Consider the following 26,901-nt stretch of genomic DNA (forward strand, 5'->3'; position numbering starts at 1 on the left):
TCAGATAGCAAAATTCAAATTTCGCTTCCAATTACATGAAAAAATATCTCGTTTCATATAGTTTGTAGAAAATTTAATGCTCCACTTTTTTCGTAAAAATAATCATTTCAAAAATATTAACTATAAATAATTATAAAATAAAGATTTTTATAAATACAGAGAAACACCTCACCGACTCACCGTCGCAGTGTTTAAAACAATTATTGCAGAATACAAAAATTAATAAGAATTAAAAAATAATGGGAACTATAAATTGTACACAATTTTCTTTCCATAGTTTATAAAATCTTTTCCGTTTATCAGTGATGATTCGAACCAAGTATTATGAAAATTGTGTCCGTATCCGGCCAGTTGAACGTACTTATTTCCGCTCATAGGAATTAACAATGTAGACCAGAGCACATAATTTTTTTAATGCAAAAAATCGTATCTTCTTTTTCCAAAGTGTTTCAAAGAATTATGATTTTTTTCACTTTTTACCAATTTTAACGACTTCTAAACTCGCCTAAGAAGAACAACTCTCTTTTAAAATTAACGGACACAGCTGTGATGAAGGAACTGAGACATTTTAGGGCATAAAAACAATTTATGGGGAGATAATCAGAGCTGCATTTTATGATCTAATTGGAAAAAATATAGTTTGAAATTTTTTCAAATACTTGTACTGAAAATATTAGAAATAACAGTATTATAAAAATTGAGAGCTTTAATAGCGATCTAACATTAAAATATCCATTTTTTAATCATTACAAACTACAGAAAATTAACTTATTTCTCCTACTTTCCAAAGCAAGCCTATAAAAAACGCACGGCAACCCTAATTGGTATAAATTTGCTATTGCAGCGAATTCAGTGAATATTCCGTAAAAGTAATCAAACGAACTGGTAAAGAAAACGTGTGGTCTTTGAGGCCTTAAAAAATTGTTTTAAAAGTTATTTAACAATTTTTTAATAATCAAATAGACGTTTAGAATAAGGGAAAGTGCAATTGTGTGATTCTATTTAATTAAAAAGTACAATCAATTTGGTGTTTGTGGCATATTGGGGCGCTAAAGGGATTTTGCGTCATAAGAAGCTCTTGTGATAAACAGCGAAAAAAACATAATAAAATAATAACGCACAACAAAAATTAATTAAAAAACGTGTTGTTGTCCGGAATAACGTTTTGTTGAAATTTATTCATAAATCATAATAAAACAAGTGTCTAACCCCTCCCATTCAAACGATAACATTCCAATTTGTTTAGGAGAGGGGTGTCGCAGGCAGAGCGATAGCAAACTAGTCGTGTTGGTGAGTCATCCAAGATAAAATCGCAGCGCATACCGCTCAAACAAAAGCAAACCACAAACACAGTAGCTACGAGTGACAGCAGCAACAGTTCCAAGGCCTCGTACATATTTCGTGTTGACAAAAAGCAAAACAGCTGAAGGCACTATAGCCGCGCACTCACATACAATACAATTTACTAGAGTGACGTCATCACATTGCGGATTGGCCACATTCACACACAATATAAGGATTTTACTATGAAAACCACTATCAGTGCAACAACAACCACCAACACAGCTGTCACGGCTAACAGCAGCGCAACGTCGGTTAATATCTTACCCAAAACGGAACCAAGCGATATCAATTTAACTTTTCAAACACCAAACGCTGCTGCACCTAATAGCAATAACACCAGCGTGAATTCGAATAAGCGACCAATTTCATTGGATTTGAATAAAATGGCGGCAAAGAAACAACGTTTGGTCCCACCGCTTAGCATTGATTCGCCCAATTTGGATAACATGAAAACCATAAATACGCCTGACATTGAGAAAATGCTACTAAGCAACGTAATGCCGACACCGCAACCGGGTGTGATCTTTCCCAGCAAAACGAGTACGGTAAGTAACAACCATCATGCACTACAGAGAAACAATTGGGTACCGGAGAGTATTGTAGTGAATTTTTGTAGAAAAAATGTGTAAAGAATTGTCTCACGGCAACGGATCCCCATGAGAACCCGGACGAAAATATCCACCACGATTCGGTGGGAATATCTTATTCACTGCAAACATCTATTGGAATTTGAGGGCGTATTCAGCAAATTAATTAACAATTTTTGGCACTATTGCAGGTTACTTCTGAGCAGGAAGCATATGCGAAGGGCTTTGAGGAGGCGTTGAGTAACTTGCATCAAAGCAAAAAGTCGCAGGCGGCACAGATAACCAACAACACTAGTAGTAATGTGGTAGCAGCTGCGCCGACAACCACGGCAAGCGTAGTGGGCACAGGCGTTAGTGGCGGCTCTTTCACCTACACTAATCTAGGTAGGTAAATGCACTATTATTACCAACATATTGTTAACTTTCTTTTATTACTCCACAGAAAACTTCCCCGTCGCTATTAAAGATGAACCACAAAACCCCGGTTCGCCAGCGGCGCTCAGCCCCATTGATATGGAAACACAAGAGAAAATCAAGTTAGAGCGCAAACGGCAGCGCAACCGTGTCGCTGCATCCAAGTGCCGCAAACGCAAACTGGAACGCATTTCCAAGCTGGAGGATAAAGTAAAAATGCTCAAGGGTGAGAACTCCGACCTTGGCGCGATCGTGAAAACATTGAAAGATCATGTTGCGCAACTGAAAGAACAAGTGATGGATCACTTTAACTCCGGTTGCACAATCTCCATGTTAACGGAGCAACAAATGTTGGCAAGCAAATAACATGAGGACACCGTTGTGGGCGCGCGAAAATTAGAACATAGGCAAAAACCGGAAACGCAACTGCACGAATTCGAGTCAAAATCAGGGAGTGGTGGTCTTATGTTGAAGTGTGATAACCGTACGAAAATATTGGATTTGAAAATAAAAAATGCTGACAAACAACAACAACATAACAACCAGTTAAAAGTGGCTCGCAACACGCTACAACAGCAGCAAGACGAAACTGAGGCAAATACAGATTTATCGGATCTGCAACTCAACAACAGCATAATCAATGTGATTGAACAACACATGCCCATTGAATTATTCATGGAGACACCACCGTTGACCGGTGATTGCTCATCGACGCATTCAACCAACTCCATGTGCTCCACTGGTGGTATTAGTGCTGATGCTGAGCTACCAAACAACAATCAACAAACAACGACTAATGCCGCCGTACTCGCACTGGATGCGAGCGCAGCAACACAAACAATGACAGCAGACATGCAAGAAGATTTCAACGCCACCATGGATAACGACGGCGAACGGCCACTTGTTCTAGTTATTATCACGGATTATGATATGCAACAATAAGCAATAAATACAGCTAACGAAATGTGTGCTTTTAAAAACAGTAAATAATGTAGCTTACGTATTTATGCTTTTAGCAGCGAAGTGCCTTTATCGAAAAGCCATACAATTGCCTCAGCAAACGGAAAGATTTAAATTCATAGACGTGATTTTGTATTTTGTAGACGTTTTCCGCTAAAAATTGCCTTAAAAAATTCTAATTTGCTATGCTTTCAAAAACTACTTGTAGGTATAAAGTTAAGGAATATTTTGATAATTTGCATATGTTTATAAGACATACTAATATTTTTTTGCTTTACAATAATTTATGTGCTAGCTTTACTAATGATAAATTAAAATTTATACAAAACTTCTAGTTGTAAGGTTTCCCCCAAAAATTTATATATTAACAAAAAGTATATTTAACGCAATAAGCACAAAAAGTACATGTATATATGTATATTTGCAAAATAAATTAATGAAAAAAATTATACAAAAACTGTGACTGTTATTGATTTTGAATGCAGGAACTTTTTACACGTTGATACCCTTCACAGGTGCATTTCTAAAAGTTAAAAGGAATAAAAAGATGTTGGGAGAAAAGCAAGTGTGCAAAATTTCAGACTTACATCTCAAAAACTGAGGGATTATTGCACGTAAATTCAGGCAGACAGCTCAACACGCTGATCACTTATATACATATTTTATAAGGTCTCCGACGTTACTGGGTTTTACAAACTTCGTGGCAAACCAATTCTCCCCGGCGTCTATTCTAACGGTATATTTAGACATTAGTCCGCTTCCAACTCGAAATTACAGAATAATGGCGGAGGTAAAAATTATTGAAATTTTGACAATTCGATAACCATTACGTGCTGAACACATAGATAGCGACAGACTTCAAGCGACATCTGTCAAACATTAATATACACACGTTCTTATGGACACAGTTATATAGTCGTGCAGCTGTCCAAATAATTGTGTCCTTAACGTCATGTATATTTATGAAAATTTTTATTTTAATTGCAGCCACAATATAAATATTATGCTAATTATGGAGAATAAATTATTTTTATATGAAAAAGGGCAAATAATGATATTTTTGGTGATATTTATCGATTGTAATTGGCAAATCAACGATTCTAACCTAACTTTGAGTAGCGCATTTAATTGGAGCTAAAATTTTCAAATTAAATATTTATTTGAACATGTTTTATTAAACGATTTCCACATAACATCCACACATTCTGTCTTACACCTTCGACAAATTTGAACTATATTACGCAATGCAATGAAATAAATATGCAAGTACCATATATAAGGGCAGTTTATTATTATTTTTCAAAAATATGTTTACAATTTTCATTCGTATTTTAAGAAGTTTGCTGTTGTTTTCCTTTTTTTCTCATATGTATGTATATTTTTTTATTATTAATAATATTTGCATAGGAGCTTGTTTAAATAGTAGTAAGTTTGTTTCATATTCTTGAGAAGTTACACAACTTGTTTTAAATAATTTTTTTTTAATTAATGATATTTAAAAAAAAATGTCTTTTCACTCATTGTTTTTTGTTCAAAAACTAGATATTTTTTGTTTAAAAACTCATTACTTTATCTTCAAACACTTCTTATCTTTTTTTAATTATTTTTTGTTTTTCAAAAACATATATTTTTCTTTTTATATGTAAATATATTTTTATTGCATTTTTGTCATTTTTTAATTAACAGCATAATCCATATATTTATTTGATGCATTTGTGCACAACTTTTCAACACATAACACATTGAAATATTCAATTTTTCCATTAAAATACGCATACAAAACTTTTAGCGATTTTTTTTTTAATTTTTTTTTTTTTTTTGAAGGTAAAGTCAATTTGGAAAACAATTTAAGAAACATAAAAATGCATTTAATAATTTATTGAAAAAATGAAAGCATTGTTTTTATTTAATGCAGGGAAAACAACTAAATTTTTTACAATTAATACTTAAGACTAAAGAAAAAAAACCGCAGGACAACCCATAATAAGGTAAGCGCAGAAGCAACGGTATTTTAGTGGACAAATTTGCAAGCGTAAACGATTTTTGAAACATTACAGCTAGCAAAAATTGTTTTTAAACATTCTCAATAATAATAAAAATCAAACATAGTTTCAAATAAATATTAAATTTGATTTCTGAACGTTTCGCACTTTCCAATTCGAGTTCAAGTATTCTAAATTTCAAAAAGTTGTTTGTAATAAATATGAAAATTAAATTCTAAATGTTCCGCACTTTCCAATTCGAGTTCGAACATTCTAAATCTCAAAAAGTTGTTTTTAATAAATATGAAAATTAAATTTTAAACGTTTCTCACTTTCCAATTCGCGTCACACCGTTTAACAGGTGATGTACCCTGCTTTAATTCACAACAAAGCCGCGCAATTTATTATGAATTGTCCAAGCGGTTGAAGAAGAAATAAATAATATGTATTATGCAGTAGAAATACAACTAAGTACACGCCTCCAAGTCGTCAGTTTCAAGTGCGTGGCGCAACAAACTCGAGTGCGCCTCATTAAAATTGGCAACTGTGAAGGGTACAAGAAGCGGCCGATTATACTTAGCGTGTGTTCAATGGTCCGCCAGTGTCATTTAATTTATAAATAACCTATAGCGCCTTAATTTCCATTTTAATCAACTGGTTACAAATACGCTATTGTTCATTTTTCATGTGATATTTTATGAATGTATGTATATTAATAGTTAGTAAGTGTGTGTGTGTGTTGTTACGCCTATAAGCAGTTTATAAATTAAATTTACGACTAAAGTGCAGCAGCGCTTTATTTATTTCTTAAATAATTTAATAGTTTTTTGTTCATTATTACGACGAGTTCCATCATCCAAGAAAACATATTTTTTATTTAAATACTTAATGTGTGCGCATGTGCGCATCACGTATTTGTTATAATTTAATTTTTTATTAAGTAACTATTTTCAAAAAAAAAAATTTTTTTTTTATTTATTTTTAGAATCAACACAAGCAGCAAATTTACGAAATTTACCTGTGCAAAGGTTAGTTGCTGTTGCATTGATTGTAATTAATTTGCTTTTTGCGTATTTTTTGTTGCTGCCAGATATTTTATATTTGTAATGTTTGATATTTCCTCTAAAAATAAATTAAAAATTTCAAATTACCAGCACTTGTCACATGCATGCATACATACATATGTACACGCGTGTACGTTGTGCATTTCCAACAACTGTTGCGCAATTGGCCGCAACAACACCCCAATTAATTTCAAATTTTTATATTTATTTTTAATACACAATCAAAATACGACCACATGTTACAATTCGTGTTGTTTTTGGTTTTTAGTCTTTTCATTTTTCTTTTGGTTTTTGCATTCTGCGTGTTTGCAATTTTCTGTTTTATTCTTTCTAAAGATGCTTTCCACATTAATTACAAATATAATTAATAATTATTTATTATTTTTTTGTTTTATTTTCTTCCAGCATTCTTGCGTGCAAAAATGTGCGCCTAATCTCAAAATTGCATGCAAAAATGTGATTTATCATTAATCTCCAAGTAAGCAGCACTGTTTCGCTACAACATTTTTGGTTCAGCAATCAAATTTAAATTTTGCTCACATCGAAATGAGTTTCATGCAGCACCACAGAATTCCGCGTATGTCTCATGAAAACACATGATTTTGACACGACTGTTTTTATTTATCATATGTCAAAAATGCTGTGGTTCGTTTGTAATTTGCGAAAAAGTTTATATTTTTCTCAATGACTTGCCTTTAAATTTTAAAATTTAATTTATATACAATCAAAAAGAGTTTTTGCTAGCTTTTATTCAATGCTTTAGTGCAACAAAATTTTATAATTTTCATATAAAGCTTAATAAATAAATATTGTTGCAATTTTTTTTAACTGAACACAAATAATATAAGCTAAGCATAAGCATAGCTTTTACAAAATATTATAATATAAACAAATTCTAATAATTTTCACTTTAACATGCGGCTATAAAGCAAAAGTAGTAACAGTAAATTGGTAAGCAGCTGAACACCTTTGCCAGAAGGTGCGCTGTAGCGTATTGTGAGCGAGAATCTCACATAAATAGCAGTTGAAAGGCTTTACAGTTAGCAATAAGTATAGAAATTACAACTTTGCCGCCTTTTGTCTAATTTTGCACTTTCATACTTTTATATGAAATAGTTTTGTATTTTTTTTTACCAGAAAACACAATGTGTTCGCCTACTAAGCGTCTAACAAATTTGACTAAGCATAAAGTTAACAAAAATTACGGTAAAGTAAATAAATTAAACAAATGCAGCTCAATGCCAATATACAATTAAGTGTGTATATGTTAACAAAATAGGAAAATATATATGTATATGTAGCAGCATTGTTCATATTTTGTGTTTGTATAATTTGTTAAGACTTTTTTGTTGCACATATCATTCAGCTTTTGAATTTTTTCTAATATAATGACTTTGTAAAGTATGCTTTGTTACTCCTTGTAACATTTCAAACTTTTTGTTGTAACTAATTTATTATGCAATACTTGTTGTTGGCTTTTTTTTTCAAATAATATTGATATTTACCTTTGTTGTCCATTTCACGACACTCCATATCTTATATAGATTTTGTGGCGCCAAATTCAATTTGAATTTCATTTTCTTTAGAAAATATAATATTTTGCCAGATTACAATTTTTGTATTGTAATTTTTTTGTTTAATTCGTCGCATTATTCAAGCCTAATTTACTAAGCAGTTTTAACGCATTTTTAGCCGCATCGTTTTGAGATTCCTCAGCGCTAGTGCCCATGCCATGACAGATTTGCGGTGGATTGGAAGAAAGCGTTACGATCGTTAGGAATTCGCTGTGATTTCCCTTGGGAAAATCGGAAAAGTTCACCTACACGATTTGGATTTATCGAAAGAAAGGAGAAAACAAATATTTATTAGGAAATAATACTAGAAATAAAAAAAAGTATAAAAAACAGCACTAACCTCAAAACCCAGCAATTTTGCTAGATATAGCAACTGATCTTTCGTGTGCACGCCTGCCGGTTTCGGCTTCGACGCACTGCTGGTTGGCGCGGCACTGCCACTGGTGCTGCTAGCGGTATTTGTAGAGTCCGCCACAGCCGGTGTGGCAGTAGCTTCAACAATGGGTTTAGTACTTGCAGCAGCTGACGATTGATTGTCAGTGCTGCTTGCGTTGTTTTGTACCGCGGCAGGTGCCGTTTGCGTTGTAGAGATTACCGATTCCTCCTGCTTGTTTTCAATTTCCTCAACCACCGGTAGACGTGTTGTAGTATTAATCATGCTTTCTTTTTTCTTTGTTGCATCTGCAAAAAAGGTTATTCCAACAATGAGTTTATAAACACAAACATATAAAGTATATATTTTCACTCACGTTTCTTGTTGTGACGCAGTATTAGTATGCCGGGTACTTGCCCAGCTGTGGTGGTTACAAGTGGCACATCAATGTGCGCTTCAGCGGCAACAGCTGGCGCTGCGTTGATTGCTGGCACTGCAGTTGCTTCAACATTTGGCTGCAATACTGTATTGGTTTGCTCTTTACTGGCCGGTACGCTTGTTGTTACTACTGATTCCGCACAAACTACAGACTGTGTGTAAACTAGCGCTGTGTTGGACTTCAGTTCAGCAGCCGCGGTGTCTTTTTCGCCCATTGCCAAGAGCAGATCTGTAATTTTATATTATTGTTTATATATTGCTAAGTCAAAGTAACTAATTGGAACCTACTTTGTGCTGCATTGCGTTTGGCCAGCTTCTTGCTGTTGCCGGTGCCACGTGCTACCATGCCGTGTGCCGTCACCTCGATAATGAATTCGCGTCTACGCGAGTTTTCATTGCCATTCTTCGCTATCAACTCGAAAACCGGCTCTTTCTCCTTGCGATTTTGCTGCAACTGTATGAGCCGCGTGATGGGGTTCTCAGTCTCGGTATCAGCATCATTCTTCTCCTTGATCGAACTACTGCCACGTTTTCGTCGCTCACCCATACTGCCACCCGATTTGCCACCACCGCCCGAAACGGCGTCAGCGCCGGCTGCCGCTTTGCTTGGTGTTTTCACTTTGATACGTTTTATGGGTGACTTGGTGGGCGTTAATGGTGGTAGTTTCCTTAGCTCCTCCAGCATCTTCTCCGCAGCGCGTTTCTTTGATATCTTCTTGCCGTTACCCTCACCTTCAGTTACTATGGTGCCCACTACGCAAGCTGTTACGAATTTTTTCATGTGCGCTGGACCCTCTTCGCGCAGCACCTTAAAGTGTACCGTTAGGCTGCGTTGTATGCCGATCTCATAAACCAGCGAGATTGGTGATTTGTTGTCGCTCTCCTCCAAACTGTTGTTGAGCTCTTCATTGAGCTGTGTGGCGGCTTGCGCCTTGAGCACTTGCAAGGCACGCGCTGCGGCATCGTGCTTGGCTTGTTGCAATGTACGGCCCAGCCCTACAAATTTCTGCTTTCCCACGACTAGTGTCACCTTGGTCAAAGCAGCAGGCATGCCATAACGATGTGGCATACCACCGTGGTGTGGGTGCTGTTGGTGTGGCAAAGGTGGCGGTGGCAGCATACCGTTATGTGGACCGCCGGCCATAGGTGGTGGCGCCATTAACGGGTAACGTTGCTGTTGGTTATATTTGGGCATGTACGCACGTTGTGCGGGCGCACCATAACGTGGACGCATAACCGAGCCGGCAGCGGGAAGTCCGTGCATCTGAGGTTGTGGTGGCGCTGGGGCATACGGGCCGTTGCGGCGCACATATGCCGGATCCATTAAACGCACATGTGGTGGTGGGTGCTGCGGTAGCATATGACCACCGGCCATGGCGTGTGGTGGCAGCGCATGTGGTGGCGGTGGCACATTGAAACGTGGTGCCATCATAGCGTCTGGTGGTGGTCCCATGCCATCGTTCGGTCCAACTTGTCGTGGATCGAGCAGATAGTAGGTCTGTTGACCCAATTTCATAGCGAGCGCATTTAACTCGACTGTAGGCGTGATGTTGGCACGCGATGAACTCCCCTCACCATCCGCGCCGCGGCGTATCACTTTCGGCACGGGATGTTTGTATTTAGTCTTTTCGATAGCCTCAGCAGCTGCCAAGTGTTGGGCTTTCTTTATTTTGAAACCCTCAGCCGAATACTCCTCCTCACCAAGTTTCAGCGTGACCGTGAAACGCTTGCAATGCGCTGGCCCCTTCTCGCTGGTTAAGCGATATTGATGTGTGATCTGTGAATGAATTAGAGCAGTCACTAAATTAAAATAACAACAATAATAAGGAAATGTATTTACTTTATTGTAACGCGCCAATTCGTTGACCAAACACATCGGTGTCTTTTCTTTCGAATTTTTCGCCACTGTGTTGTCTTCATTGGACAATATGTGGTTGTTGTTTGTCGTGCTGCTGCTAACTTCAATGGTGGAATTGGAGCTTTGTACTGCGCTAGTCATATTCTCCTTATTAGACTCAATGGAGGCAGCTGTCAAATCAAAAATCGCAAATGAAACTTCTCCAAACTATATATATTATGTATCCTATTAATTATGCCACTTACCCTCTGCTTGGTTAGTGCTTTGGACGATTTGTAAACTCTCATGCCTCGTAGTGCTTTCGGCTGCTGTTGTGGTCACGTTATTAGCAACGACCTCACTTAGATGTGTCTCTGTGGAGCTAACAACATTGGTGCCAACGTTCTTAGCTACTTTATTAGTTTCATCTACACCCACCGACGGTCTCACAGTACTCACGTCAATATTATTTGTAGCCGAGCTGGCATGCAGGCGCGCTTTTAGCACGCGATTTGGATTCTGCAATATGGTTTTTGGTGGCATGCCACTGCCAGCACCTCCACCACTGACCGCCACAATGCTATTATTATTGTTGTACTTAGATTTATGCACATTATTGTTGTTGCTTTGCGTGTTACCGGCAGTGTAGTAGTTCAAAGTCGTAGGTGATGGTTGTTGCAGATGTTGTGTCTGTGGCAGCGACGGTGGTGGCACATGTGTATTGATGACATTCTTTGCAATAACCAGATTTGTGGTTGTTTGCACCGCTTGTTGTTGTTGTGGTTGTGTTTGCTGCAACGGCTGTTGGTGCTTTACGTGCCCGTGTGACTGCTGTGGTGGCATTGGAGCCACTGTATGCTTATGTTGCAGCTGCTGCGTTGCTTGTTGTTGTGGTTGTTGTTGATGATGTAACTGATGCTGCTGCTGCTGCTGCTGGTGATGTCGCGACGTATGATGTGGCACCTGTGTGCTTTGCTTCGATTGTTGCTGTTGTTGTATTGCTGCTTGTACCGGCAACACATTGCCGTGCGTATTGCTCGTGCTATTGTTGTATTGCTGCTGCGCTTGATGATGATGATAGTTGTTCTTGTTTGTACTATTATTATTGTTGTTGTTTATGTGCTGATGTTGTTGTCGCAGCTTTTGCAGCTGCGTGCTGGTGTGCATAGATGAGGGATGCTGATGTTGTTGTTGTTGCAATGGTTGCTGATTCAAACTAGAAGTAGACATGTGTTTTTTTATTGTGTGGTTTCAACGAATTATTTAGGAATATTGTGAGAAATACACTTTATAGCAGCAATTGTTCAATCAAAATAAACTTTTTTCCAAATATGTACCTTAAGAAGCTTGAAAATTAAACAAATCGAACTGGAGCAGATACTTGTTCAATTCAAGTAACAAATCATAAAAATGTCCATGCACACATAAGTTGTTGTTACAAGGTACCACAATTCTTCTCTTCCTCACTTTTTAACTATTTTCACTATAAAACGCACATATTAAAAAATGCACACTTTTCGTTATAAATATTAACAAAGAAGCCACAAACCAGCGCTTTCAAAATATGAATACTTCATATTCCACATTTGACAAACCGCAACAATCTTGGCGGAATAATAAAAATTTGACAATTAAACAATGCACATTGGCAAAAGTGTCAGAAAAGTGTCGAAAAATTGCGAAATACACCAGAAACGTGAAGCACCAAACGCGATTTAAAGATATACTGAAAATAATACCGTAAGCAAAATAATATAGACTGCACTATGCGTTTTGCTGTGTCGGGCAAATGATCTCAACTGTTGGTTGTCGGTTTGCCGACAGTGCATGCGCGGTCACAGTGAATACATGAGAAGGAAATAACTGAGAGGAATAGCAAACGCGCGGAAATATTTGTGCAAATAGACCCACGTAAGTGAATAACAACGAATAAAGGTAAAAAATTGACCCCTCCCATTGTTGTCACTGACGGCAGACGGACGTTGCAATGCTCGTTGTTGTTTTCATATTTTTTATGCGCTCGTTAAGGTAGTCCACGCTTTTTTTCAAATACAGTATCCTTTCATTGTGTCAAGACATTCTGGCTTGCGTACGTGTGTGTTGGGTACACAGAACACGAAAAGGATTGTGACAAACAACAAAGGCGAACGTCATCAAACACAAAACACATAAGCCTAAAAGCACAAGTACACTTTGATCCGTATACTGCAATAGTATTGACACAGGTTTGGTTGCTTTTATTGCGGATGGACAAGGCAAAGCAATAAAATGACGAGCGGCAACTTATACTTGATTTTTGGCGCAGCTCAAATAAATAAATTTCAACTTTATCGATTTGTTTCGAACCTTTTCATTTTAGCTTTGAGACGGAGTTGAGATGCATGATTATGCTAATGAATAATGCCAGAAGTAGCAACGAGTAATTCACTGCAGAAGTATATGTATAAGTTGAAGCAATGAAGCATAGCAAGCGACAATATCAACCTAACCCAAAAAAAAAGAAAAGAAGAAACGTTAACTTCAGCTGAACCGAAGCTTTTATACCCTTCACAAGTGAGAATGGCGAATCTCAAACACTCAGTTTGTATGACAGCTATATGCTACAGCGGTCCGATCAGAACAATTTGTTCGCATATTGTACCGTTGCTTTGGCCAGTAATCCGTGCCAATTTCTTTAGGATTTGTTTTTTAATTTTTTCTTATAAAAACTTGAATTTGATGGTTCAGTTTGAATGGCAACTGGATGCTATAGTGGTCCGGTGGTTACGACAGATAGGCAGCTGCTTGAAGAGAGAGGGATTTGAGCAAAATTTCAAATCGATATCTCAAAAACTGAGGGACTAGTTCTCATGCATACAAACAGACAAACTCAGCTCGTCACGCTCATCATTTAATGCTTAATACACTTTGTTCAGGGTATAAAAAAAGTAAAATAACAGCTAGCAAACTCGTGCTCAGCATATAAGACAGGGCTGTTGGCACTCCTTGACACTGTCGCTGCTGCTGCACTGCTGTCACTGTTGTTGCATGCAACAAAAGCAGGCACATTTTCTAATTCGCTTAAACACTGACAACGGGCGTTTTGTTTCGATTGTTAGCCGTGGTCACCACTCTACCACTTCAATCGCCATATCCGCTATCCCCTCCTCCTGAAGATCACACTTTTTTTGGGGGTTTGCAATTTTTTTCATTCGCACTTCTTTTATAGCATTGTTTTGGTGAATTTGGCAATTACGGTTTGGCTGCAGTGCTTTAAATAGGTCAACGCCATCACCATAATCAGCAACGCGTTGCGTTTCATATTCGTCATTATCATCAGCATCAGCGGCGCTACCGGCGGCACTGGCGGAGTGGCATTGTCAACGTCATTGACGCTGCGGCATAAATACTTTCAAATGTGACAAATTCAATTAGTGTTCAAAAGTGAGTGCGCTAAGTGAGTGTGAGGACGAGCCTAAATTTTATAATCCCTTTTTCGTTACTGTTCTCCATTTCTAATTGCATTTGCGCATTGTTGACAAATTTTACAGTCCAAAGAAGCATTTACTTAATAAAAAAAAGACTCCAAACATATCTGCATGTGATGTGTAATGGGATTATGCAGTGGTTATATGCATTCCGTAGTCTCCTTAAACATGAATTCCGAAAACTATAGATGTGACTGTATGAAAAATCCAGAATTTTGTTTCGAGACTTCTGGAATTCATTACTTTAATTTATACTTAGAAATTTATTTTTATTTTGGTCAGTTTAAATGACATCTATATGCTATAGTGATCCAATCTGGGCAATTTCTTCGGGGATTACACCGCTGTCTTGGATAATAGTCCGTACCAATGAATGAAGATATTTTGTCAAATAATCAAGTTTTCCATTCAAGATGTTGATGTTGATCCGTTAGTTTGTATGACAGGTATATGCCATAGTGATACGAAATCGGCGAATCTGCTAAATGAGCAACTTCTTCGAGAGAAGAGGGCTTGTGCAACATTTCAGATCGATATCTCAAAACCTAGTTGCCGTATGTACAGACAGACAGACGAATAAAAAGACGGATATGACGAAGTCGACACAGCTCGTCACTTTTAACAGTTATGTATGTATATATAAATACATTTTATAGTGTCTGCCACGTTTCCTTGACAAACTTAATACAATAAACGATCGTATACACTGTCCTGGTCATAATTAAGCGCTAAAATAAATAACCTATAATTACTTTATTGGCAAACTTGTATGATTCTACATCTACTGAGTCGTTGTATCAGTACCAACTTTAGTTCCGTCTAGGTGTAAATATGTATATAATTTATGCAGAATAATAACGAAAAAAATTTAATTTTCACACGTTACTCTCAAGCGAAACAATGACGAACTTTTTTTCCTATTTTTTTTTAATCGAATAGTGGCACGAAATAAATGTCTTCAAAGGCGGTGAAAAATTAAATGAATGTATGTATGTTTGCCCGTTTGTACATATGTGTGCTTCAGGCAAATTCTTAGATGGCAAAACAGGAAAGAACATACGCGCAAGAGAAATATTAGCTGTGACAATGGTTAGTGTTGTTGTTTCGAAGTACTAACAACTAACTGCAAATGCCACCACTACTTCAACGTGAAGTGGGAAAATGGTAATGGTACGGTAAGTGACAGACGTATGAAAGTTATACACATACACTCTACATACATATGTATGTATAAATAAGCACACTTCCAGGAGGCAGGGTAGAAGAGCAAGAGAACTCGTTACGCCTGAACGGAAGTCATGCTGCGAATCAAAGCAGCTAAGCAGACTTGCCAACCCATCATATGACAAGGTAGACACATAGACAGCAACACACACACTCATTTGCATATGTAGCAAAGGTGACTACACTTGGTTGCATAGAGCGACAGTATAAAACAGCATAAGACATCAAAAGGATAAGAAAAAAGTAGAAATTATAATTTATGAGTTGAGAGAATAGAAAAAAGTCCAAAGGAATCATCCCAAGCAAATGCGTGCTTACACTTTAAACTGACATATGAAGATACATACTTATTTACATAAAAAGCACCGTTAGAAATTATACGCAGAAGTAATTTAATTGAAATACTGCTGAATAAGTATTAAAACTATATCAAATTCCAAGTTGTGGCTTACCGTGCTGTATGATGATCGCGCACATGTGACGCCACGGCGATGGACGAGCCTGAGATCACTGCAGCAGTACCAGCAGTTGCAGGACCATTACTAAGATGTTGTGACTGCTTTTGCTGACTCGTCTGCTGTTGCTGTTGTCCGTTTGGTGGCGGCGGTGGCACATGTGCCAAATTCATTTGCGGTATATGAGGCTGTGATTGGGTATGCGGTGGTGGCACAGCCATATGGTGGGCACGCAAGTGGGGAGGTGCTGTACGTGCCACATGTGCATGATGCTGCATATTGCTGATTTGTAGATATGTGCAACTGCGTCAAATAACTCTTTGTATCCGTTACCTCTTAAGTTAATTAGTAACTAAAATTGGAGAAAGAAATTAGGATTGCAATTTGAAGAGGTAAATAAATAGCACAGCTTAAGTTTAGCAGATTTAATTATGAAAACTAGAAAAGACGAAAACTTCAGTTGCACCGAAGCTATAATATCATTCACAAATACAAAAGATCCCATATGATAACTTGATTTTTTTCTCGATAAATTTATATGGCAGCTACACATATGCCATGGTATTTCAATAAGAACAATTTCTTCGGAGATTACATCGTTGCCTTGGACAATAATTTGTGCCTAATTTGGTGAAAATATCTCGTAAAAAATCCATTCAAGAATTCTCGTCAAATTAGCAGCTTATTCAAAAATGTATACCGATATCTCTTAAACTGTGAGATTAGTACGCGTATGTACAGACCGACGGACATTACTCCGCTCCGCTCATCGTGCTGGTTATTTCTAGGGTCTCCAATGTTTTCTTCTAAAAACTTCGTAGCCTGATCATATAAAAAATTATATTCATTCTTATACAATCTATATATTTGCATTTGTACTTAGGGTAGAGGAGCGGTTGTATGCAAAAATTGAAAAATTGCTCATTGTTAATGGGCAATGTCAGCTTTCAACACATACATTGTTTCAAAATTTTTATGCAAAATGTTTGTTATTGTACCGATATGTTGTATTCAACTTGTGTTTATTGTTTTTGTCAAATCACCTCTACCAAGTTACCTAAAGCAAACTCTTAGACGCTCCTATCCTGCAGCTTTTAGAGAGTAAAGCAATAAGAACAAACAAGTACGAAAACTACCCCAAAGAGAAAATACAACTGCATTTTGTCCTGCGAATATGTGAAACATTAAATAATGGAGTTGCATTTCTTATTCCTTGCTGTTTATTCTTCTACTTGTAAGATTTATAATTGGATAAAGTTGCAGCTGCAGTTTCACTTTTCATCAACACCGGTCTTCATGCATTCCAACGGGTTAACGAGTACGTGCCGAAGGGCTGACTGCAGTAAGCAAACAACAAATGCAATATAAAGAAATATAATTTGACAATTGTGAGCATTAAGTCATCTGGAAATGTTTTGTTGTTAATGCTTTGCGTCAATTCTTTGAAAATAATCACTAAAGTAAACAAACATTTGAAATATTAGAAACAAAATATTTAACCCAAATGTTATACACCTGATGATCAGTGCGAAAAGTTCATTAAACTTAGATCTATTTATTTATACGTAGGCATATTTATTAGAAATTATTAAGGCAAATACTCGCTTTAAAGAGTATAAATGTTAACAGCGGTTACGGCGAAGCTTTTATACCCTTCACACTGTTATTTCTTATAGAATAAAAGGTATCTTTGATCGGTTACTTATATGGCAGTGGTCTGATCTGAAGAATATTTTCAAAATAAAAAAAATGTTCCATAAAATAATTTTATATTGATCAATAAACTAATTTGCGGATATACAGACAGACAAACATAGCTAAATCGGCTCAGCACGTCACTATGATCAGTTATTTATGTATTTTTTAAAGTATCCGATGTTGTGCAGGTGTTAAAACTACTATCAAACTCGAAATAGACTGTAAAAAAGTTCCACCTGAATTTGGGCATTCAATTTCGGAAGATTAGATGCAGTTTACAAAACACCATTTGTTACTCCAAATTAAAGGAACATGATTAAAACCCCGACAAGAGAGTCTGAAGGCATCAAAGAAAAGGTATAAATACATAACGCAATTCTATAACTTGGAGATTTTAGTAGTATGGCAGAGGAAATCCAAATTGAAGTAGTTTCTTGACTTTGAAAAACAACTGTAACGGTTATAAACCCGTTTATTGTGACATAAATTGTTGCTACGACAAGGTGTTAAAAATTATTTGAAACCATTTAATAAATAATGGGGTTGACTGATCAGCCTCAATGGAAAAAGAGGGGAAGAAGGTACATATTACTATTAAATATTGATGATCATAGATTAAATTTAAATTAAAAAACGCGAATAGAAGCAGCAGGCTAACAAGTATTTTTAAAGAATACTAAATAATAAACAAAATTGTAAATTATAGAAGAATTTAATTTCATTTCTATTACATTTCAAAGCTAAACTACAGTTATTTACCAGATCCCTAACCCTTTCTCTATTTCTTTGCTAGCTCTATAAACATCAAGACAAGAAGACAGCTGACTACTTTGCCTGCGTCATCGTTTCTAAAGTAATACACTATACGACAATGTGAAGCAGCCAATTTAAGTTGGGAAGCGTATAATCAAATAGGTATGCATAGATGAACGTACATAGGTACTTATGTATGTAGGCACAACTTACCAGCTGGTACTGCTGGCACGCTATGATAGGCAAAATTGTTGCCGTCGTTACAGTATTGTTTACTCAGCAAAGAAGACGTCGGCCTTTCGCAATCCTGCTACCGCTTTTAATCGTAGCCCGCCAAGATAGTTGTTGCTTCTGCAGTCGGACGGCAATTTTTTTCCTTTACTAGCTTTTCGGTGACGTTGTATGGAAAAAGCCAACAAAACGATTATTCTCACTCGTTTTTTTTTTTTCTTTCGATTGCTTTACAAATTTGCACCTCACCTACTTCACTGCATATTTTCCCAATTGATTTTGCTCTTTTATTGATTACGAATTTGCACTTTCTTTTTATGTGAACTGAATTTCGCCCTTCTTTTACCTTGGATTTTCAGTTCTTGTTTTTTTGTTTCTATGATGAACTTTTCACAATTCTCTTTGCTGTGCCCACCAGACTTTTCACTTCACCGTTTTTCAATTATGAACTAATTATACTTAAATTTAATTGTTGAACTCTATTATTATTTTGTACACACAACTTCCACTAAGCTGTTTCGTATTAGTAATCTTATTGATTTGCTTATATTAGCGCAATTTACTTAAATTGTAATTAACGTGCGGCCATATTTTGTGCGGCTGCGATGGAACTCGAAGAATAATAAATGCAGAATGCAGAAAACAAGAACAAGAAGAGCAGAGAACATGGTTGCATTCGATGATTTTTATTTTGCTTGGCTACGATTTCGTATTTGAATTTGCGTGGACAGAGGGCGCAAAATGACAATCGGTACATCAGATGGCGCTGCTAGTTATTTCGTATTGGTCGAAAACATACATTGCTATGTACACATGTATACATTGTATGTATGTACATATGTTTATGAATGAAGTGGCATAACCATAGCAAATTGGCAAAATTCTTATTTGTAATTATTTATGTTTGTATGTATGGTATGATAATTTGTTGGTTAAGATAAAAGTATATAAAAGTGGTATAAATATATAGTATCTGTTTGGGGTATAAAGCTCGGAATAACATGCTTATACTTTCATGTATATACATATGGGTCTGCCCATTACTATCCGCACAGAGAAGAAATAATATTAAATGTTTTGCATTTTTTGATTGAAACCACATTTGACATCTCCTGCTCATCTACAAAATAATACAAAACAAACCTTCATTCATATATTCACATATGCATATGTAAGTATGTGTGTAATCAAATCGCAATGTTCAACCAAAGCCAATTCATCATTTGCCCACGAAAATTTGATTGATTCACATACCCACCCATTCACAGCTTCATTATTGCTTTAATTGTTAATCAATAGCGGTTTACCGTTACACCGCTATTCTTCACACACAATCGTTTCCTCCACCGAAAGTAATCAAAAGTTATAATTTCACAAGTTTCAAATCACATGACTTTTTTCCAACGATTTACATACAAAACGAGATTCCGGTCACAATCGGATGGGTTCAACATTGCATATGTACATATGTATGCATATGATAGGTTACATAATCCAGCTGACACTAACCAACTCAGCCAGCGACACCGGTATTACCACCGCCACCACCACCAAAAGGTGCGTTTTTGCCGAAATCCCCGCGAAAGAAACGAAATGTTAACATAAATACATTCATTTGCACATTTCTTTTGCATTCTCTTGATTCCCTCCGCACTGGAAAAAAAAAAACAAAAATTAATTAGATATTACCGACAGTTAAGCGATAAAATGGGTGAGCAACATATGCAAATAAAAATACGCAATAACAATAAAAATATAAACAATTTCATAATATCGCGGATTAACAGCGACAATAAATTAATCAGCATGCCGGCCTGACATTGGCGCTGTTGGAAGTCACGGCGCATGGAGCAGCAATAAATGAACGGAGAGCAATAATAACAACAAATAGTAAAGAAAGTGCCCGTGCAACGGTGCACTGGTGGCTGCATTAAGTCAAGTGTGGGATGCGAATTACAAAAAATTTAATTGGAGCATGAATTGTGGGGTTTTCAGGTTAAATTGAATTTTTTTGCAGATTTTTGAAAATTAATTTGTAAAAGAGTTTTATCTGCTATTTAAGAATATTTAATGCTATTTTCATAACAAAATAATATAATTTTTTTTAATAAAAATTTTAGTCAGAAAAATTTGAAATAAACTATAAAATTTTTAATTTTAATTCCAAAATCGGAATTTAAGTTTAATAAAATATTTTTAATACAATATAAAAATACAATATAATAACAGATTTGGATATTTCTAACTGAAGCACTATAATTAGACGTAATAACATATAATAAGGCAACAGACAGATTGTTTCAAAAATATAGCCAAAATAGTAGAACACTTTGGATGAAACTTCGAAAAAAGCGAAATTCAAAAACAATTTTTTTTTTAATTTTTAATTAGAAAGTTAGGATTTGTTTAATTTTTAATAAAAAAAATTGGGAATAACACATTTTTAACTTTTTTATTCCATATTTAGGACCAAAATATTTTATTTTTTTTTTTAATTAAATTCTTGTGATTAATTTTTTTTTATTATTACTTTTAAAACCCGGATTTTGGAATTCGAAATTTGAATATTATTTTGTATTATATTTTTTGGGTTTACGAAATAAAAATGATCTTTTTAGTGTATTATTTACCCCCGAGGTTAGTACATGTGGGTGGGGTGGAGTCACCGAAAGATGAAAGCTCAAGGGGGAGCTTGGAAGGGGAGTATTCTGACGGGAGCTCTTAATCAACTCTTGGTTGGGTCAAAGAGTGCATGACCTCACTTCAAGCACCTTCAAAAGCAAACTTGTCTGCGTACCTGGTCACAGCGGAATCGTTGGAAATTGTAAAGCCGATGAGGTCGGCACCCTTATCGAAAATCTCTTAGGATGGGAAGGTGTGCCGCAGTCTTTGTGCACTCGGCCGCTGGTTCTATGGGCCTCGCACGTTGTTCAGCAACCAGCACTTAGCGATATTGGACCACAATAACATATAATTGCCATACAAACTGATCGATCAACATTCTTGTAAACGATTTTTTGTATTTGTGAATGTTATTATAACGGGTGATCCCCTTAAAGGTACTTTTTCAATTGAGTTTTTTGAGCGAGGCTCATTTCTGGGTCAATGGGTATGAAAACAAACAAAATTGCCGCATTTGGGATGAAGAATAACCTGAAGAAATTCAACAGCTGCCATTGATTGGCCACTAAGATCGCTTGATATCACACTGTTAGATGTTTTCCAGGAGTCTATGCGGACAATATCGCTTCTATTCAGGCCTTGGACAAAACACCAAAATTTGTATGTAAATACCCTTCATTAGCTACATTTAACTATTTTAGACTCATCTGTAATATTTTAACCAAGTACCGGCGTCTTTTGGTCTACGCTAAATTGATTTCAAATTCATAGATTGATAATTTATGTTCCACCAGTTTCTTTTCTTTTGCCCATTATATAACTGACCTTTTTTATGCTCTCTCGTTCATTTGAATATTTATCGTCGTTTAGGTTTAATTGTAATTAATTTCTTTTTTAACACACCAAAGCTGGAATGCAGTGCCTTTAACCATAAATATTTACATACCGTTGAATATATTCAAAAAAATTCGAATGCATATGAGAAATGGAAAGAAAGATAGTTGATTGAGGCATCTGCATACACAAATTTTGACTGTGACATAATGTAAGGGTGAGGAAATCGAATTATTCAAAACACCAAAGTTCATTACATACATATGCAAATGTATGACGTAACGGTCGTTGCAGTGCATCTTTGTATTAATCGGAATTTTTATGGCGTTAATGCAGCAAAATTAGTTTGGCTTAGTTGATGAATATTAGGAAGAAATATTATATTTTAGTTGAAGCTTAAGGGCTCAGGGAAGTATTGACTTGATTCGACCCATTTTTGACACACAGACAAACCATTGTCAGGAGAGGGTTATCCCTGAATTTCATTTATATATCTCACGTATTGACGGATATTTGCGGTAAAAAGTCAACCAGACTTTTTTGGGTCCAAATATTCGGTACCTAAGGGATTGAACACTTTGAGTTGGATTTGAATTTTTGGTCAAAAGGTGGTATACTCTAAAAGTATTATTCGTGCAAAGTTTTATGCCATTATATTAATTGCTTTTTGATTTGTACACTGGAAAGGAAAGAGGCAGATGGAAATTAAAATTGTGTTACATGGGAAGTGGGCATGGTTGCGGGCCGCTTTAGCCAATTTTTGAAGTACATACTAGATTTTAGTCGCCTCTTACGACAAGCATACCTTATCGCAGGCAAATTCAAACCCCTCACAATCACATATGAATATGAATATAAATTATATTGGACCCTGAAATCAGTTGCATGTATACACATTTTTCTCTCGCCGAAATAAAATTCGTTTATGGTCGCTTTACAAAGCAACTAAATCATGAGGGAGTTAAAAGCAATTGCATGCTGCTCCTGGAAGCAAGTAAGATGCACACCACAAGCAAAAAACAAGCAAAAACGGTGCATCTTCATTTGGAAAGCTACTAAAACAAATTAAAGAAACTGCAGGTGGCAAGAGTCCAGCCTCAATGTTATCGCCCGTGTAAAAATCATGCAGACAATTACGTCAAAGCATCGCTATGCATATGCACACTTATGTAAGTAGCACATATACATATGCATGCATACTATAGGGTGATTTTTTAAGAGCTTGATAACTTTTTTAAAAAAAAAAAACGCATAAAATTTGCAAAATCTCATCGGTTCTTTATTTGAAACGTTAGATTGGTTCATGACATTTACTTTTTGAAGATAATTTCATTTAAATGTTGACCGCGGCTGCGTCTTAGGTGGTCCATTCGGAAAGTCCAATTTTGGGCAACTTTTTCGAGCATTTCGGCCGGAATAGCCCAAATTCTTCGGAAATGTTGTCTTCCAAAGCTGGAATAGTTGCTGGCTTATTTCTGTAGACTTTAGACTTGACGTTAGCCCCACAAAAAATAGTCTAAAGGCGTTAAATCGCATGATCTTGGTGGCCAACTTACGGGTCCATTTCTTGAGATGAATTGTTGTCCGAAGTTTTCCCTCAAAATGGCCATAGAATCGCGAGCTGTGTGGCATGTAGCGCCATCTTGTTGAAACCACATGTCAACCAAGTTCAGTTCTTCCATTTTTGGCAACAAAAAGTTTGTTAGCATCGAACGATAGCGATCGCCATTCACCGTAACGTTGCGTCCAACAGCATCTTTGAAAAAATACGGTCCAATGATTCCACCAGCGTACAAACCACACCAAACAGTGCATTTTTCGGGATGCATGGGCAGTTCTTGAACGGCTTCTGGTTGCTCTTCACCCCAAATGCGGCAATTTTGCTTATTTACGTAGCCATTCAACCAGAAATGAGCCTCATCGCTGAACAAAATTAAAGCGCGAAACACATTTCGAACCGAACACTGATTTTGGTAATAAAATTCAATGATTTGCAAGCGTTGCTCGTTAGTAAGTCTATTCATGATGAAATGTCAAAGCATACTTAGCATCTTTCTCTTTGACACCATGTCTGAAATCCCACGTGATCTGTCAAATACTAATGCATGAAAATCCTAACCTCAAAAAAATCACCCGTTACCATATACTAAATTGACAATTCGTTGTGCTTCATGAATATGTAAGGCTTGTTTAATATTTCACCTTAGCTCGGATTAATTTCTTTGGTAACAGTTTGTTTTGCCGCCCTAGCTTGGTTTCGTTACTCCCCAAATTTATTTATTTTAATTTATTTACTTATTTTGGCATGTGCTGCGTTTAGGTGTTTCCATAATAGTTTTATAATCGCACAAATATTCGTAACATTTTCATAATTTTATACGTGTTATTATCTAATAACCCAATATTAGCGAATATTAGTGGAATTTGGCAGCAACTGATTCGAAAATAAATTCGAAAATAAATGCATTTTTGTTTATTTTAAGATATTTGAGTGACTTTTATAAATTGCTTGTGGATTGTGTAGGCAAGTTTATAACATTAAATCTCATATTTCAGAAAAAAATTAAACCGTGCTTGACTTTGTCCTTCAGAAGCTGGTCAAAAACGAATTTTTAAATAGATATTTGCTGTTAGCAATTGGCTCGCTAGTTAAATATTGCCTGCTGTTAAATTAAATATATTTAATACTTCCTTTGTATACTTGTTAATATGTTAAAATAAAATTTAATTAACATTAACATTAACTATAATTTTTAAATGCAAAGTTCTTTGACTTAATAACATGTCTAACTAGATAATTATTATTTTATTTTGCCGAAGCAAATCAAAAAAACTACGCCTATCACAATTTCAATTTGCTGAGCGTACAAACATTTCAAGACCAAAGACTTAAGCAACAAACTTGATTAGCAAATGTGATTTGTAGTGAGTTGCGGCGTTGCTTAAAGGAACATATTGGGAAGCAACAACAATTAACTAAAAAATGGCAATGACAAATATGAACTCTGAACTTGTAAAATGCAAACATTTCATTTGGAAAACATTTCTTTAAGCTTATACTTGAGCAATTAACAACCTTTAAATTTAAGTAGATAATTGAAAAAATATTTTTCAGATTCGCCGAATATTCAAGCTGATAAAAGATGTTTGTAGAATTGGCTGTAAGCTCATAAAAATTCAAGCACGTGCCAAATTTTTAGTTTGGGTCTTTAATATATATGTATTATGAGTATGTTTAAATAGGTATAATCGCATCTACATATGTACATATATGCGTTTATAACTATTTAAACATACTCATAATACAAATAAATTTTCCAAAGTAGAGAACTGCTGAAAAACGAAACAACGAAATATGCCTATCAGCGTTTTTTTGCTGATTGCAAATGTAATTATCAAAATTGCCGTTTTTTTGTTTGCTCCGACAGCTTGTATATGACAAAGGTAGTGTCTAATTGTGAATTGCCCGCAGCTTTTTAAATTATTGGCAAATTTTTTTAATTATTTCTTATGCGTGTCAAGAACTATCATATCGAAGAACTATTTAAATGGAAGGCAAAGGTGTTAAGGTAGCTTTTACTATTTACATCAAAAACGTTAGTTGCGGCTACGATATTTGAATATAAAGCTATAATTTTAAATATGACTCCAAGGACTATCTGCTTCCCGTGATACCAGATTTAAGTCTTCAGTCATATCTTGTAGCTTTTGCCACTATCAGTTGAGCAACCATCAAACTCAAAGACTGGTGAAATTTAACGCTTGAGTTTCAAATGTCTTTCCGTTAGAAGAAATCTCATTCAAAATCTATATCACTTCAAGCTGAGTATTATAGCTCTATTTCTGTCAAGACTATGCTGAAATTTCGAAGTAAGCTAAATAACCGACATAATGCATAATGGATTTTACTCGCCTCTTAAGACAGGCATCCTGCCCGCTGGGGGATGCAGAAGACTCAGTGCTTTACTATTCATTCTAATGATTCTGGCATAGGTTCTGGATAAGATATGGCTATAGTTTATCTTCGGCCACGACATGACTAGAAGTACCGCCCTGGCTAACTGTGTATATGGTAGCTCTCTGGATGCTTTCATAGTTATATAGTCGAACTCCACTGGCCCAATTTATGCTCAAAACTTCTGTTTTGAAGTTGCTAGCTGAGTTTATTATACAGGAGGAGAGAGATATATCAAGATTTTTCGGATTAAGCCCAGTCCCTACTTCGCAGTTCCTTTTGGACATGTCAGTATTAGGTTTAGGTAGTATTCTCCTCCATGACTAACCCTCTTCTCCACACATGCTTAAAGGGTATTCTCACCGGTAAGTCTCTATTGAAATCTAACTTGGGAGGAAATAATCTGATCTGTTTAGATTTATTTCGCTTTCTATGCTCTAGCTTCCTTGATTCTTGCAGCAAAGATATGGCTATTTTCTGTGGGAAAACATCTATGGACTTTTGAAGCAGGAGCATATTAAGTGCATCAATCGGACATGACTTAATGGTCCCCGGTAAGCCCGCCACAAAACTGCCTTCTGCATTCCTTTCAATTTTATGATATTATAAACTCTCTTTAATGTTGGCCACCAGACCAATGCTTCATATTTAAGAAATTGTCTAATGATAGACGTATCCATACATATGACTATATTTGGATCCAATCTGAAGAACCAATCACACAAATAAACATATCTTTTCTAATATTCTATATGTTATACGCATATACAAGTATAATCTTTGTGAATTCAAACAGAATGATAGGAAGTATAAAATCCCGGTACCCATCTACCATCGATTGAAGGAACGTGTCTACGGCCTGCTGACAGAGTTACATACCAGGGTTAATGCTAGACAGAAGCTCTCATGAAAACCTAATATCGAGAAAGGAGCTAAGAAGGCATCAGTTGCGCTGTACTGCTGCAGAGGCGCTATAGGTAAGAGGTGGAATCACCCACTAAAGGTAGTTTTTTGGCTTTACGAAACCGTAGTCAAACTTATATTATAATATGCCACGAAGCTTTTATATAGTGAATGGCGTTGGAAAAT

The 26,901-nt window shown here is 36.1% G+C and overlaps 2 protein-coding genes across 2 annotated transcripts; one reads left to right on the forward strand and one right to left on the reverse strand.

Moving 5' to 3' along the window:
* Positions 1–846: 846 nt before the first annotated feature.
* Positions 847–2,944, forward strand: LOC105226243 (transcription factor Jra). The gene is made up of 3 exons (XM_011205072.4): positions 847–1,889; positions 2,123–2,315; positions 2,374–2,944. Exons 1-3 carry the CDS (start codon positions 1,527–1,529, stop codon positions 2,709–2,711), a joined length of 894 nt encoding a protein of 297 aa, XP_011203374.2. The 5' UTR covers positions 847–1,526; the 3' UTR covers positions 2,712–2,944.
* Positions 2,945–4,696: 1,752 nt separating this feature from the next.
* Positions 4,697–19,028, reverse strand: LOC105226244 (maternal effect protein staufen). Its single transcript, XM_019990264.3, has 8 exons — positions 18,384–19,028; positions 15,717–16,071; positions 10,840–11,789; positions 10,577–10,764; positions 9,025–10,513; positions 8,675–8,965; positions 8,266–8,606; positions 4,697–8,170 (listed from the first exon to the last, which is right to left on the reverse strand). Exons 2-8 carry the CDS (start codon positions 15,995–15,997, stop codon positions 7,988–7,990), a joined length of 3,723 nt encoding a protein of 1,240 aa, XP_019845823.2. The 5' UTR covers positions 15,998–16,071; positions 18,384–19,028; the 3' UTR covers positions 4,697–7,987.
* Between the last annotated feature and the right edge of the window lie 7,873 nt (positions 19,029–26,901).

Source organism: Bactrocera dorsalis, chromosome 3 (assembly GCF_023373825.1).
Source record: "Bactrocera dorsalis isolate Fly_Bdor chromosome 3, ASM2337382v1, whole genome shotgun sequence".
In the NCBI taxonomy this organism is placed as follows: domain Eukaryota; kingdom Metazoa; phylum Arthropoda; class Insecta; order Diptera; family Tephritidae; genus Bactrocera; species Bactrocera dorsalis.